At 42.0% G+C, this 16,433-nt stretch overlaps 1 protein-coding gene across 1 annotated transcript; it reads left to right on the top strand.

The window, feature by feature from the left end:
* Positions 1-6: 6 nt before the first annotated feature.
* On the top strand, positions 7-15,021 carry tlk2 (tousled-like kinase 2). Its single transcript, XM_034219777.1, has 21 exons — positions 7-719; positions 1,823-1,899; positions 3,260-3,337; positions 3,436-3,505; positions 3,587-3,630; positions 3,787-3,885; positions 4,486-4,587; positions 4,774-4,866; positions 5,073-5,183; positions 5,341-5,477; positions 5,971-6,123; positions 6,235-6,301; positions 6,383-6,480; positions 6,571-6,652; positions 7,206-7,297; positions 7,425-7,514; positions 7,647-7,816; positions 8,031-8,169; positions 12,752-12,863; positions 13,001-13,108; positions 13,297-15,021. The coding sequence occupies exons 2-21, from the start codon at positions 1,825-1,827 to the stop codon at positions 13,468-13,470; spliced, it is 2,094 nt and encodes a 697-aa protein (XP_034075668.1). The 5' UTR covers positions 7-719; positions 1,823-1,824; the 3' UTR covers positions 13,471-15,021.
* The last annotated feature ends 1,412 nt before the right edge of the window (positions 15,022-16,433 follow it).

The following is a 16,433-nucleotide window of genomic DNA, read 5'->3' as shown; positions in this document are numbered from 1 at the left end:
GGGCGCTGTTAAATTGTATTGTGTACAGAGGGATTTGCCATTGGTCCAGGCAAGAGATTTGGGCTGGCGTGGACTGAACGAAGGTGAAAATACTTTAACAATCTCACGAGAATATATGAGATGTTACTGATTATTGTTTACATTGTAAAAACATGAGATCCGAACCGAATTGATCCGGATTCAGCTGAAACGCCTGCAACATCACAACTTCCGAAACAGATGGTTTCTTCCCTGCGGCGAGGAAGGCGACTGGAGCCGAACTTTGTTTTGATCGAGCTGAAAGCCAGGACCCGAAATTGATCTCACCACCGGGGGAGAACAAGATAGGGGTAACTAGGGCTTGTTTAAAGACATCATTTATACGTGGTGGAATAACATAGAATCTCGAGGGTCGCCATTGTGTTGGAACGAGATATACCCAACATAGACACGGTATGGACCTCGGTGGGAGGGATGTGATGGGGATCCCCGCTTAAGGAGCACAGCTAGGCGGGTTTGGGAGACCCGGAGTTGTCGAGGCCTCCGTGGGAATCCACCGTCGTCTAGATTGAGTAACACCCCGCACTCCGGTGTCTCGGTCGTTTACAGTCAGCACGCGAGGGACGCTGCTGTGGATGCGGCCTAGCCTGGGAGGGTCTGCCTAGCACTGGGGAAACAACGGGGACGATTGCAGGGTTAACAACAGGCCCTCCGGAGGACCGTGAAAATATTAAATTGCAGTAAGTATATCTCGGCTTGTCGAACAACATATTGACTAAGGGTGGGTCTCTTTTGTACACTGAGTCTAGGCGTCGTGCCACCAGCACCTGACAGCACAGAACCGAGAGGATGCTTCTTTTTGACAGACGAGTGAACGCTAGCCAGTAGGCTACCTGACGCTAGCTATCTAACGTGTGCTTATAAAACAGTGTAGTCGTTGCGGACAGAAGTTGTGGTGTTTTATTTCCCGAGTCATCATCTAAACAGACGACTGTTACTGTACCAACGTTCATTACCATTTGTTTTGTTTGGGTACGTTAGTCAATACAATCATATCTGCTTTTACTAGCTAACGTTAACCGTAAGCTCTAATATTGTAATGCTAGCTAAATTATGGCCAACATTGGTATGCTTGTTACTGTAGCACATTTATCCAATGTTAGCCTGCTACCTAGCTGATAACTGATGATGTTTCAAATCGTTATGTTAGCTGAGCCAGCAAACCTTTTACTATAGCAAAGTTACACAATAACAAGTACTAGTATGTGCTCTAAAGGGATACGAGTGTTGTAGGTTCCATTCTGTATTTAATGTTATAGATAACAGTCAGACATGTCAGCCTATGTTGGGCGTTTAACTTAAACGTTAACCTTTGCACAGGCTATCAACATTGCCATTTATTGTCTATTGTGGCCTTTTCCATTCCTGTGAGTTCACTTGGCAATCCCCCCCCAATAGTGACCTTTTACAACTCCAGCGCAATGTAACTTGTGCCTATAATGCCAGGGTGTTATCACATGATGCTATATTATTGCAGCCAATGATGACTCTACACATCTGTCAAAGATTCATATTTAGTATCCCACTAGCTGTTTTATATGTGTGCTTTTTTAGTGATGTAAGTGGTCAACTTGTATAGCTGGTTCTTGCCCAACACATATGACAGTTGAAAACATTATTGTCAGGCTTATTGATGACTCAGAACAGGAATTTTCCACATCCATATAGCTAAAAACAGCTGTGACTCATCACAACTAATGCCTTTTGAAACAGTGATCAGTCACTCCTAGTTGAATATACCAGGACCCACAATGCCTTCCTTAATCTGTTTTCATGTCTGCAGCCATGATGGAAGAACTGCATAGCCTGGACCCCCGACGGCAGGAACTGTTGGAGGCTCGCTTCACCGGCGTTGCTAAGGTTTGTATCACAGCAGATGCCGCTGAGATGGAGCATGAGAACCCTCTTTTGTCAAAGTGCTTAAAACCACTGATTTGTCTTGATTACACATTTTTGTGAAATGCTCCCTTTCTTTGTCCCACTCCGCTTCAGTATCACTCTGATGTTTGGCCTGGAAGAGCTTGGCCCCGCTCCTTTTCTTTGTCCGTCTCTGGAGAAGGTTGAGCTGTGTCTGTGTTTTTTGGCTGGTGTGATATGGCATCTCTCCCTGGCTCATGATTTCGAGGCTGTATATGCAAGTAGTGATGCCTGCCAAAAAGGCCATAGACAGGACAAGGGTGGTAGGGGGAGGAGGAATAAAGACAGAGCAGGAATGCAGAAATAGTTCTTGACCAGATGTGAAACTACTTGGCAGCTTTCAGCCTTCCACCCTCTTGCTTGCTACATGGATGGAGCCGTCTTTGTGGAAGGTGATCTTGGAACAGTCAGGGAGCGAGAGTCAGCGTCAGGAGTGGGCCCTGTGCCAGCCATAGGCAGAACTGAGCCCAGAGCATGGCATGGCTGCTGCCGCAGAGAAAATGGCGACTCTTGCTAAGGCATCATGCCACCGCCACCCTGGATGACAAGAGATGCAATGTGTGTAGGGGGGAAGTGAGAGAAGTGTGTCAACAAATGGCTATGAATATATATTGGTTGGTGGTCTAAAAGCCCTTTAATGTCACAGAGCACCATATAGTGTTTTCTTTCTTGACCTTGAAAAGCCCTGTAAAAGCTCTGCTGCTCCCTGTGTTATCACTGAGTTGGTTTTAAGGAAAGGGATAGTGTTATCTTTAGAGGACAAATAACTAGGATTCACTGGCTTTTTCCAGAGGGAGGTGAAGAAAAACACTTATCCATGGTGAATAGGAGAAAAATGGATGACATTATCTAAAGGTGACAGACAGAGGGAGGAATACATCCCCAGCAGCATGCCTAATGTTCAGCCATTTTAGGAGGGTTCAGTGAGAGAGCTCTCGTGTGCTCTGAATGACTAAGTATCTCTCCCTGATTGGACAGTGCCTGCAGAATTTTGATGTGACTTCATTTGACTGACAGGCATCACCTAGGGAACCGCCATTATGGCTGCTGCAGGTCTAGATTCAGTGGGAAGTTACGGTGACATTATATTGCCAAACCCCCGCATCCTTCCTCTCAGTTTCTCCCCCATTTTACTCACTTTTCCAACTCTCATACAAGTGCATGCATACTCAAATGTGCACACAGTTTGAACACAAACTTCTACAATTACATTTCTTTCATTTTTGTATGCATATTTGTATTTATTTGCTCTTTGTGATTTTTTCGTTTTGATAATGTAATTTGATTTACTTCATTTTAACAGGGCTCGGGTCAGAACCAAAATGAGTCATCCAATCAGAGTCTATGCAGTGTAGGCTCGCTGAGTGACAAAGAGTTAGAGGTTAGTCTTTGTTACAAATGAACAGTAATTTATATGCCAACCATCTGTTTGTTGACCTAATCTATATATTCTGTTGATTCACACACCTTTCCTTACAGACTCCTGAGAAAAAAGCTAATGACCAGAGAGTCAGAAAACGGAAAGCAGACCATTTTGACGGCAGCCAAGGTAAGATTGTTCCACTGCAATAAACTGTCATGAATCCCAAATATTAGCCTCTCTTTCTGAATTCCTGTGTTTCTCTTTTAGGCAAAGCAGGTACAAGAGGACATAAAATTAGTGATTATTTTGAGGTGAGTGGCTTTTGTTTTCTTTATTGTACGGCGTAGAACTCATGGCCTGAATAATTCTTCAGCATTCACTTTTCATACACACTCTCTAAACCCTTATTTGTTTTTGCCATCTTGATCGTTCCATTGAACTGCTTTCTTTCTCTGCTCTTCTGTCAGTTTGCGGGCGGTAGCGGTCCTGGTACCAGCCCTGCCAGGGGAATCCCACCCGTGGTCCGCTCTTCCCCACAACACTCCCTCTCAAACCCCCCTGTCACGGTGAGCATGTTTGCACCTTGATCTCTCTTATGCTTTTAAACAATATATATTTGTACTCTCTTTCCTGCCATGCTCTCTCTTGCACTTGTTTTAGCATCAATAGGTCAGCTTTGTTTACAGATGGGAAGAAACTGATGTGCTCTATAAACACTGTTGCCAATAATTAGACGGATTCAAACACACTTGTGTACAGAGTTCATACAAAAGCTACAACCAAGGAAAGCAATAATAGAACGTATTGCAGAAAGGAATGTGCTACTATATTGGGAAATGGACACACAAAAAAAGTTTAGATAAACCTGTGTTCCACACATTTGATTATTTATTTATGAACTGCAGGCCTTGCATGTTTCAAGTAAACAAATCACTCTAAAGCTTTAAAAGGGTTTTGTGAGCCCTTAAGTGTTTTCATTTTGGTCTCATATATGCCTGATTGTTCATTTGATAACTCCCTGTCATTATTTGAATGCAAATGTCTTCCACCATATTGGCCTCATTATTTATCATGACTCCCAGCTGTCGGTCTCAATATATTCTTTAATGGATTAAAGTTCAAGCATCACAGCCTTTTTTTATTAAATGAATGTTTTCCCCTCACAGGTGCAGCAGGGAAGCCCCTCCTCCTTAGGCTCGGCCAACACGGAGCACTCGACGTGTTCACTGAAGCTTGCTCCTCTTCACATGCTCCACAAAGCCACACAGGTACTTGACATTCCATCAGGGCTGGCAATTATTTTAACTTATTTGTTTAATTAAAAAGCAGTTGATGTACAAACCAATACATTTGTTACTGAAAATAAACGAGCGACTTGTACTACATTTGTTTTATGAAACAGAATGATCCACCGTTAACATGAACACTGTGTTTGTGCTCACTGTATCCTGTAGTCTGACCTTACTATCGAGAAACTAACAGCTATGGAGAACAACAAGAACTCTGACCTGGAGAAGAAGGAGGGCCGGATAGACGATTTGCTGCGGGTACTAATCACATTTCATTTCATCCCTGCTACTCTGCTTGTCATTTTGTTATTATTTTAAGAATATCACATTCTCTGTCTTAATGTTTTACTTAAGGCATGTTAGAGTGGACACATTCCTTCTGTCTTGACATGTTTAAGCAAGTTAACATTTTCTTAATTCTTTTTACCTGACCTTTTGCCTCGCGTTTGTATTTTCTGCTCCAGGCAAACTGTGATCTGAGGAGACAGATTGACGAACAGCAGAGGATGCTAGAAAGATACAAGGAACGCTTGAATAAGTGTGTGACCATGTCCAAGAAGCTGCTGATTGAAAAGGTATGATGATCTCATAGCACTGTGCCTTATTTCCAGCTATTAGTTTCCAAAGTGAGAGGGTTATTGTGTGTGTTTGACAAGATCTTGTTTAGAAGCCCTCATTTAAACCATGTGGAATCCACATAATCAGATTGACTTCTGTTTGTCTCTCCTCCAGTCCAAACAGGAGAAGATGGCGTGCCGGGACAAAAGCATGCAGGACCGGCTTCGACTGGGTCACTTCACCACAGTAAGACATGGAGCGTCTTTCACTGAGCAGTGGACGGATGGATACGCCTTTCAAAACCTTATCAAGTGAGTACTTTAATGTTTTAACTTTACGATCTTTCGCTCACTTTTCTTACCCATTATCATATTAACTAGTTTGCAGCTAATGAAAGAGGCAACGTCACACTAACACACCCCTGTAGTTGTGATATTAATTTAAGTTGAATGGCCTAGCTGGCTTGGTTTTGTCTCATGCAAGTGATGTAGAAAATGTTTTTTGCAAAGAAAGCACTTTTGCAACCCAAAAATTTCATATTCACATATATTCAAGACTCCCTGGAAGAAGAGATCTTGTATCTCAATGGGACATTCCTGGATAAATAAAGGATAAATAAATAAATATTAGCAGCACTTGTATACATGTAAAGTGTTACATAAATGTAAGACAACATATAACATGTATAATTTGCATTATGTGTCAATGCAGAGTGCCCTTGGGTTTGCCAATGATTTACCTCAATCTCATTCCCATAGAAGAGGTAAAGGCAGTATCTCAACAAATGTATCATCTGTTTTCCAGACAACAAGAACGAATAAACTCCCAGCGAGAGGACATTGAACGACAGAGGAAGCTGCTGAACAAACGCAAGCCGCCCTCCATGGTCCAGACTCCGCCTCCAAGCCTGGAGCAAAACAAACGCAAAAGCAAAACTAATGGAACAGAGAGTGAAGCGTACGATAATTTTGTTGTGGTTTTTAACTTCTTCTTTTTTTTTACTACAAGCTGATTTTCCCATGCAGGCATTTCCAAAGTTGCGTTGACGTTTGTTCTGTGTTTTTATAGGTTATCACAGGCAGAGTATCACGAGCAAGAGGAAATCTTTAAGCTAAGACTGGGCCATCTTAAGAAGGTAATGTCTATTTTATGTTTAAGGTGATTATTTTTTTTTGTCTGGGTAGTTTTTTTTATATCATTTTATTGTCATTTGCAGGAGGAGGCAGAAATCCAGGCGGAGCTGGAGAGGTTGGAGCGAGTGCGGAACCTGCACATCCGAGAGCTGAAAAGGATCCACAACGAGGATAATTCTCAGTACGACTCCTTCCTATATGGCCGTTTCCTAATTCATCTGTATTGATGATACACAATTGAATAACTTTAATTTGTTCTCACCCTGTTCAGATTCAAAGATCACCCTACGCTAAATGACCGATACCTGCTGCTATATTTACTCGGCCGCGGAGGTTTTAGTGAAGTTTACAAGGTGAGGGAAACTTGATCTGAACGACTCCTAATAATAGTTTATGCTCTCACACAGACATTCCAGTTTATATTTTTAAATAAATATAGTGAAGACCTTTGCTAAAACATCCAGCTTACAGAGAAAAGGCAGCATAGTACTGTCACTACAGTTGATCAACAAACATGCACAATTGAAATATTTTGATATATTTTCTGCTGCTTAAAAGAGACAGATTTTGTGAGTTGATTCAAGTCTGTGGTCATTTATGAGGTTGGGGAGTCACACTGATAAAAACTAACATGCTGGTATCATTAAATTAGATGGAGTCGCTGTGCTGTGCATCATTTCAAAAATATTTGGATGTTTCGTTTGGGTGTTTCATTACATACAGCAAGTTAAAACCATCAACATTTCAAAATAAATGATTGTGCGAGTTGTTCCAAGAATCTGCTGTTTTAGCTGTAAAAAGGATGAATGGACACAGCCATTTAGTCTGAAGCAAGAGCCTCACTGCGGTTAAAACGAAGATATGCCAAATGCAGTTCCTTACTAATATGAGACGTTCATTTTTCAGGCCTTTGACTTAACAGAGCAAAGGTATGTTGCTGTCAAAATCCACCAGTTAAACAAGAACTGGAGGGATGAGAAGAAGGAAAATTATCACAAGTAAGTCCTGTGCAATTTTTCAAGCAATACTATATTTACGACAATTCTGAATTATGTTGGGTTCAAAATTCACTTTGTGTGATATCCGCTTTTCTAAAAAAAATGTTTTTCATGTTCTTTGTTTTAGACACGCGTGCAGAGAATATAGAATCCATAAAGAGCTTGATCACCCACGAATAGTAAAACTCTACGACTACTTTTCGCTCGACACTGACTCGTAAGTAATTTCCTTCTAAACACATGTATAAATATATACTTATAAAGATTGAGTACTTTATGGTTTTCAATATGTTGTTTTGATTTTATGTGCCAAAGGCTTATACAAAACCTTTCCCTTATTTTGGAGCAGGTTCTGCACAGTGTTGGAATACTGCGAAGGCAATGACTTGGACTTCTACCTGAAGCAGCACAAGCTCATGTCGGAGAAAGAGGGCCGCTCTATCATCATGCAGATCGTCAACGCCCTGAAGTACCTCAACGAGATCAGACCGCCCATTATCCACTACGACCTTAAACCTGGTGGGTCTTCACACTGCTCCTCAACTCTGAAACATTGCATAATCTTGTTTCAGTTGACTTGGCACAGTTTTGCTCAGAATGAAACCATCAGTTACATGTTAACCTCAACAGCTACAGCAGGGATAATGGGGAGATTTGAGTCATTTTTGACTTAAAATGTGAATATAAAGACACTTTATTTCATGCCATTTTATCCTTCTCTCAACCTCCCCAGGTAATATCCTTCTGGTGAACGGCACTGCATGCGGGGAGATCAAGATCACAGACTTTGGCCTGTCAAAGATCATGGATGATGACAGCTACAACTCTGTGGACGGCATGGAGTTGACATCGCAGGGAGCGGGGACATACTGGTAAGAGTTACTCCGGAATATGCCACTCGGCCGCAGGGTTGCCACCATCTGTGCTTAAAGTGCACCTATCATGCTATTTTTAGGCAATAGCATCGGTCTCAGATTTATAAAAATATATAAAAAACATGTCTATGAACTGTTTTGCTCAAAATACCAAACAGATCACCCATTCTAGCCATGCCTCATATCCCTCTATTTCACTTCCTGTTTCAAAGTGCTGATTCTGGGTATAAAGCTTAAAGAAAAATTAAAGAAAATTGATTTTTTTTTTTAAATGAGGGGGCTGAGCTCATGGGGACCCGGCAGCTACTGTCTAAACTAAATACTGCCGTGATGAAATGCCATATCATGGATTATCAAGGATTATTTCTGAAACAGTTTGGAGCTCAAAGGCTTTCTCTCTTGCCGGTTATACCACAAGGTGAGTTCCTTTTTTATATCCAGTTTCTTCACACACATGCTCTTCAGTACAGATGTGTTAGCGATGTAAACACCGACAATATTACGTCCAAAACAGTCGGGCATTGTTTCTGATAGCAACGTTTCTGATAGTGCCGTGGGTCCACATTTCAGATATGACGTCATATCGGACGCAAATCTGGATCAGCTCCGTTGTACCCCTGTTTTTAGAGATTTGGGTACGGAGGAAAAGAGAGAGGGTTTTATTTTCTGACGCTGCGTGAGTTCCCCGACACACCGGGGACACATGTTTATGTAGAAAAGACATCTTGCATGATAGGTCCCCTTTCAATTAATTGGGCTGTTTATTTTTTACCACTGAGCGTAGGGATGGGTATCGTTAAGGTTTTAACGGTACTACTACTTTTATCGATACCGCTTATCGATCCGGTCTTTTAACGGTACTTTTATCGGTTCTTTTGGAGAAAAACATAAGGTTAACTAAATAAATTGTGAACAAAACTAACATTGCTTTTTATTTAAATTAAATACATAATATTTCACATCAAAAGAAACAACAATGTTTTAACAAAGTAATCTGATGACAGAATTGTAAATAGAATAGCTGAAACCGTAACAAAATAAATAACTCAGTTTCCGCTAATCATTAACCCATGTTTGTATAATGTAGTTAACTCCGTGTGTTGCTGCTAGCATACATAACACCTGACGTGGAAACGTTACTCGTGGATGGGGCTACAGAGCTGCTAGAAAGACAGTCGAACCCGGTGCATTTCTCCGTCTGAATGTGGAGCACTTTTGCTAAATGTTTAGATAAATTGCTCGTGTTACCGCCCTTACATGCTAAACTCTTATTGCACTTTTGGTAACGAGCATTGTCCACATCGAACAGGTAAAGTTTAACCACACCTTGAATCGCGTTCTCTCCGCCATCTCCTCCGTGTGTGCGTGTTGCTGCATGTAGCAGCGGCGTGTGTGTAAACTGCCCCGCCCCCTTGCAAGCAGGCGGGGGGAGAGAGATCTCGTCTGGATTGGAAAGATCGAAAATACAAAAAATAATCATAGACGCATTTTGCAGTCTTTTTGCATATATAAACGGAGTTGGCGACACTAAAACTGCAATATAATGTTTGTGTACGTAATAATACATATGACATATTTCTTACAGTACCGATAAAAAGACTGATAACGTCGGAGCTTAACGGTACCACGGTCTTTAATAATTCAGCCCCGGGGCCCGTTTAATACCGGGGATCGGTACCCATCCCTAAAGCCCCTGTCACACTGTCCCGAAATTGACACCCAATGGACACACGAATATGGAATTGTGAATTTCGCACGAAGATGGCCCCGAACCACACACGAAGGCAACATTTACATTACATTTAAGACATACAACTGCAATGAAAGTATCAAAAACAATTATGTTACAGTACTATGATACTGTACTGATATCTTCAGACTTTGTTCTTTACTTTATCCGTCTTTATATGTAGAAAATATTACGTTTTCTCCGTAATGTTGTTTCCATAACAACAACAACTTCCTGTCAACTGTCATATTATATCCTTTTTAGTTTCACAGAACACAAATTGGGTTATTTACATAATATATTTTGCCTCCGCTCACGAAGTTGCTGCCTGAGAAACTCCACCGGCGGTCATACGATGGCTTAGATGCCCTCACGAATGGCCCGATGTTGCTACGATCACAGCCGAATTTGAACATTTATTTTATCGTGTGTCCATCGGGTGTCAATTTCGGGACAGTGTGACAGGGGCTTAACTGAGCGTTTGTCCTTAAGGGTCAAATTTATGTTTGGTAGTCAGGGCTGAAATATTTATTTTATGCTAGGAAATTGCTGCAAAAAGTTGTCTTTTTGTTGGTATTTTATTTTATATAAGGATAAAATAATAGAATCTGAAGTGCACAGTATGAGTGTTTTAAGAAGAAATCAGACGCATTATTAATGATCTAACCCAGTGGTTCTCAAACTTTTTCTGTCAGGCCCCCCCCCCTTTGGAGAACAAAAAAAAGTCGGGCCCCCCAACACAAATAGCCAGGCTTAGTGGTGGCGCCAGAGATTTCTTTTAGGGGTGCTGTGGGGTAGCTTGACGTTTCATAGAGGGTGCTCAAACATTTAGGGTTTCCCATTAATGTACCGGTCGCTACAGTGGAATGTTCTACTGCAACAATCCCCACGCAAATACACAGTGTGTTACAATGAAGGCTCGATAATCAGCTCACGGCATATAGGTGTAAGCAGGGGTAAAGTGCTATTTTTATAGGTGGTGTGTGGACCTCACATAGGGGGGTCCAGGGGCAAGCTCCCCCGGGAAGATTTATTTTTAAATATTGGAGTTAAAAGCATCAATCTGGTGCACTTTGAGAGCAAAATGAAGAGATCTATGGATACATCTCTCAACACCCACTTTAAACAGATTTACTTTTTCTTTATGGATATTTTACAAATCACCCTTTTAAACTTTATTCTTGTTTTACTGTCATATAGTATTTCATACCTGTTTTTCATTTATTCTCTTATTTTCTTATGACTATAAGGATCATATAAACATGTGCCTCGGAAATAATTGTTTACATTAATGGTGACCAAAACGTTTGAGACCCACTGAGATAACACTGAGCGAGTCCTTTAGCTCACTGAGTCTCTCAGTCTGACAGGAGAGGACTCTCCTCCACTTTGTTGTTGAAAAAACTCCTTATATTCGTTAGCGTAGCTCGCTAGCACCAGAAGCTAACAACAACAACGATCTCCAGTACCGGTGCACTCTCTCTCTCTCGCTTGCGCACACAAAATGGCTCGTTCCACACACACACACACACACAGAGCCGAGCTTTAATGAAACACAGAGACCCAGACATAATAGTACTGTACTGCATCATATTATTTTCGAATCAATCATTTTTTTAATTATGATTTCTTTCTTTTTTTAAATAATTATTTTTCCTCCTGGTCTCTCACGCCCCCCCTGGCATGCCTCTGCGCCCACCAGGGGGGGCGCGCCCCCCACTTTGAGAACCACTGATCTAACCTCTTATAAGGGGTTTAACACCTTCTTTAATAGGCGCGTTCACACCGCAGTACTTTTCCCACTTTAGTTCCGATATAGTTCCGAAATGTTGCGTTCACACCAAAAAGAGCCGGAACTAAAATTAGTTCATGAGAACCTTTTCAACCCCTTTTCCGTCCCTGCTAGAGAGCAGGGACTTTTGTGGGAGAAAAAGGTTCCTATGTCTGATTGGCTGGGCGGATTGCAAACCACGGCCCGTAAAACTCCCAAAAAGTTTTGTGAAGCCACCATTTTATTATCCTCACATTAGCATTATTAGCATTAGCCCAGTGCAGAAACGCAGAGAGTCTAACTTATGGCAACACAAAATAAAACAGGAGCGGTGGAGATCAGGAGGTGTCGGCGTTCTGGCGATTTACTCGGAAGGCTTCAGTAGAAGCTGCTGGGAGTCCCAGCAGCTTCTACTGAAGCCAGTCCCTAACTCCGGAGACTTCCGGCCGGGGACTTTGGGCGGCAGCAGCGCCATGTATACGCCGTGAAGTGGTTTGCGGCCTGCCAGTAAACCCAAAGCAGAAGAAGAAGAAGTGACGACAGCGGCTTCATTTGCCTAATCCTCCCCCAGGGACTTATTCCGGTGTGAACGCGATCTGTACTTAGTTCATGAGAACTAAAGAGTTCTCATGAACTAAGTTCTGATGAACCTTTGTGGGAAAAGTACTGCGGTGTGAATGCGCCTATTGAAGGATTTGGACCCTAGCTAAACTCTGCCACACTTATATAGGCCATATCTGATATATCTGTTAGCACACGTTGAGGAGTTACCTTTCAATCACTGGATGTTGCTGCAACAGTGGGTTTTACATTAGGCCCACAGAGCAGTTTATGGTTACTCGGTCTGACAGCACACAGGATTGACTAGTTTGCCTGAAGCAGCACTCCAAGCTAAATAGTTTCATGTCTCCCACATGAGGGATCTCACTGCAGAAGTGGGAATAGAAGAGAGTTCATTTAATTTCAAAATAAAGATTATTACAAGTCTTTATGTCCTGACTTCAAAATGCATCTTGAAACTAGACGCGATGCTTTTATCTTTTGAAAATGCTTCATTGACATGTCTTCCCCTTCTATAGGTACCTGCCCCCAGAGTGCTTTGTAGTTGGGAAGGAACCACCAAAAATCTCTAACAAGGTGGATGTCTGGTCTGTGGGAGTCATTTTCTACCAGTGTTTGTATGGCCGCAAGGTAAGAGACACACACTGAAGAAAGTACAGTTCAAGAGTTTAAACTATGAAGTCGGTTAATAAAATGCAATGGGGTTCATTTCCCTTGGTTACATTCATTTTATTTTAATCGTATGTAAATGTCTTCTTTTTCTTAAGCCCTTTGGCCACAACCAGTCCCAGCAGGACATCCTACAGGAGAATACCATATTGAAGGCAACAGATGTGCAGTTTCCCCCTAAACCAGTAGTCACACCTGAAGCTAAGGTACTACACTCTCTCGCCTCACTATCTAATGTTTACCTCACATCTATGCATCTTCAAATCCCAAAACATCCTCCTACCCTCTTTCTCTCTTTAAATTATTTCGTATGTATCTGGATCTTTACATTTTAAGAATTTCCTATCCTTACCAAAATATCACAAAGTCTGATATATGTACTTTCTTCCTCCAGGCCTTTATAAGGCGATGTCTTATCTACCGTAAGGAGGACCGCATCGATGTGCATCAGCTGTCCAGCGACCCCTTCCTCATGCCCCACATCCGCAAGTCAGTGGCCTCCTCGGGCACCTCGGGCATGGCCGTGGCCTCCACATCCAGCTCCTCCAACAGCAGCGCCTCAAACTGAGACAGCCCCCCTTAACTGACTGACTGAACCATTTAAAAGAGTGGGGTAGGGTAGGGGCGACACCATATTGTGTCCCCCTTCTGGACAGCATCCCACCTTGCCATGACGAGAAAGAGAAACAGGTCAGACCAGGCGAGGGGTGGGTGAGAAGTTATGTTCAGGGTTGGGAAGGCAGACCTCCGTCACCCTTCACCCCTCTCACCCACCCATCAGCCTGCCTGTCCTCCTTTCATTAAAGGGTGGCATTGTTCTGGGGGTCAAAGCCCTGGACCACTTGCGCAGTAAGCAGTGAGGTTTGGCACGGTGTTGGTAGAAAATGGGGTTCAGTGTTTGGGAATTTTCTTTTCCGCTTTAAAAAATAAGAAAGTAAAAAGAAGTATAGAACTGCTTCAGCTTGTCCAGATGGAAAGGACTGTGGGAGGCACTCACACATACACCCATGCATGAGCCATGCTGCTCCGCGGTAGTCTTACATCCCCCCTCTCAAACATTTGGTTTGTTCTCATCTCCCTGAACTGAGAGAACCAGCCTGGCCTGTTTATTGTATTGAACCCTAAATATCTATGGCACTATGTCACCCAACCTGCTGTTCTGGGACCCCCTGCCCCGCTTCAATTCCAGACCCAGAAATGTTGTGACGAGGATGGACAGACGCTACGATTCCCCGTCCCCTCTCCCCTCTCCTCGTCAAACGCCTGTGACCAAAGCTTATAACTTCCAGCTGGTGGCAGTGTTCCACCTCCGTTTTTATAATGAATGGTTTTAGAGTTGTGTTACTTGATATGAAGTGGAAGCTGTTCAAAAGTGACCCCTTTTACATTTTTTTTTAAAGGACTTTAAACAGTTTTATGGAGAAAACTGTTTTGTTTTTCAAGTTGCCTTTTAATTAGAACTGTTATTGTTTTTGACTGACCCCCTATCATAAACACACATATTTATTTAGGTATGTTTGAATTTATTTTTGGTTAATAAAATGCAAGGGACTGGTTTATCTAATAATTCTGTTGGAGGAGATTGGGCCTTAGCAGAGAATTGCATAAGCCATTAAATACTATTGGTTAAAATGGGTTTGTTCTGGGCTTCTGTCTGACTTCCTTGACCCTCACCACTTTCTTTCAAGGAATACCTACTATTTACAACACAGCTACATTCATATTAGCTTATTATGTCTGTACTCATATTTTGTTTTTGACTTTACAGAGTATAAACCAAATATATTTTTATTAGCGCTGTTCTGTTATTTAAATTTAATTTTCAATTACAACTTTGGCTTCAAATGATCTGTTTTGCGGAAACGCTCTGCTGAGGTGCACCACTCCTCGCCTGATGTCTCCTCCTGGGAGCCTTGGAGGACTTGATACTAACTTTGCCCTCCCTGTTTAGGATGGATTGGGTCTCCTGCCCCCCGGCACAACTGTCTAGTGGGGCAGATGGTGGTCTGAGGCGCAACACGGACCCTGCCTTGTTTTCTTTGTGGGTGTGACATTTCTCCCGTGTCATCACCATTCATATCTATATAATGTGTTTCAAATTAAATTGTTCCATAGAGCACAAAGTTCTTCATAGATCTATAGCCTCTTAATGTTGCTCTTAAAAGTGCACTAGAGCGATGTATTTAACTTTATAATGTATAGTTTCCAAAGTCAATGAGTAAGGGTAATTATGTAAAATAATTTGTGATCTCTATGTTCACACCAAAATAATTGGAATTGGAATTTCTTCCATAATGAAGCAGCTCTAGTCATTAGTGACTACATGGATGAAACAATTCAAATTGACTGTAAACTTGGACTTTAATGCCACATTAATAACAAAATGCTCTAAAACGATTCAGAACATATATGGCAAATAACTAGCAATGTTGAAAATATAGCAGCTTAAATAATCAAAGGCTGTAGCAAAGGATAAGAGAAGGGATTTGAAAGATGTCACAGATTCTGCAAGCCTCTGGCCCTCAAGCAGGATGTTCCAGAGCTGAGGGGCCCACAACAACACTTGCCTTTAGACTTAACCATGAAAGGCTTTAAGGTTGATCAGAAAAATAGTTCTAACCAGTAAAGAGAGGCTAAAACGGGGTGGATTTTGTAACCTGTCCCATTTCTAAAAGACGAACAGCTGTGTTTTGGACCAGATGGTGGAGCAGGATTGCATTTTGCTTCAACCCTAAGTCCAATGAGTTGCAATATTTCAATTTAGAACCAATGGCCTCAAATTGAATGTAATTTGTGCCTGAATTCTCTGGGAGAAACACCAAATATGTATTTTTATTAGGGCCGGGACTTTAACGCGTTAATTAAGATTAATTAATTACACAACAATTAACGCGTTAAAAAAATTAACGCATTTTAATCGCACTTATTTTTGCACCGCGGAACGTTTCTCACTGGATGAGTTTCAGGCGTACCGATTATACTGGAGCACCAACTAACGTTCATGACTTCAGACAACAACAAACCACAGTGAACAACAGTGGGAAATGTGGTTTTAAAAAACGGACGGATGGAAGCGTCGATAAGAGCACGGTTGTGTGCAAATTATGCAAAAAGGAATTCGCATATCACCGCAGCACATCAAGCCTCAAGTATCACCTCAATGCAAAACATATAGCAGCTAGCGTGGACGTTAGCCTCTTTTATCGCGTTCACACCAAAAAGAGCCGGTACTAAAATTAGTTCATGAGAACCTTTTTACCCCCACGAAAGTCCCTGCTAGAGAACAGAGAGCTGCTAGAGAGCAGGGACTTTCGTACGGCTCTCTTGTGAGAAAAGAGCTATATTTCTGATTGGCTGGGCGGATTGCAAACCACGCCCCGTAAAACTCCCAAAAAGTTTTGTGAAGCCGCCATTTTATTATCCTCGCATTAGCATTATTAGCATTAGCCCAGCGCAGAAACGCAGAGAGACTAACTTATGGCAACACAAAATAAAACATGGGAGCGGTGGAGATGAGGAGGTGTCGGCGTT

The sequence above is a fragment of the Gymnodraco acuticeps genome, unplaced genomic scaffold (genome assembly GCF_902827175.1).
Source record: "Gymnodraco acuticeps unplaced genomic scaffold, fGymAcu1.1, whole genome shotgun sequence".
Taxonomy (NCBI): Eukaryota; Metazoa; Chordata; class Actinopteri; order Perciformes; family Bathydraconidae; genus Gymnodraco; species Gymnodraco acuticeps.
Note: the sequence above shows the minus strand (reverse complement) of the source record. Positions and strands in the feature narration are given on the sequence as shown.

What these genes read in the sequence shown, in the direction of transcription:
- tlk2 (XM_034219777.1), top strand. Translation starts at nt 1,825, where the DNA reads ATGATGGAAGAACTGCATAGCCTGGACCCCCGACGGCAGGAACTGTTG. An exon ending in GCTTCACCGGCGTTGCTAAG is followed by an intron (nt 1,900 to 3,259) that starts GTTTGTATCACA and finishes TCATTTTAACAG; the next exon opens with GGCTCGGGTCAGAACCAAAA. An exon ending in GTTTTAGTGAAGTTTACAAG is followed by an intron (nt 6,653 to 7,205) that starts GTGAGGGAAACT and finishes TTCATTTTTCAG; the next exon opens with GCCTTTGACTTAACAGAGCA.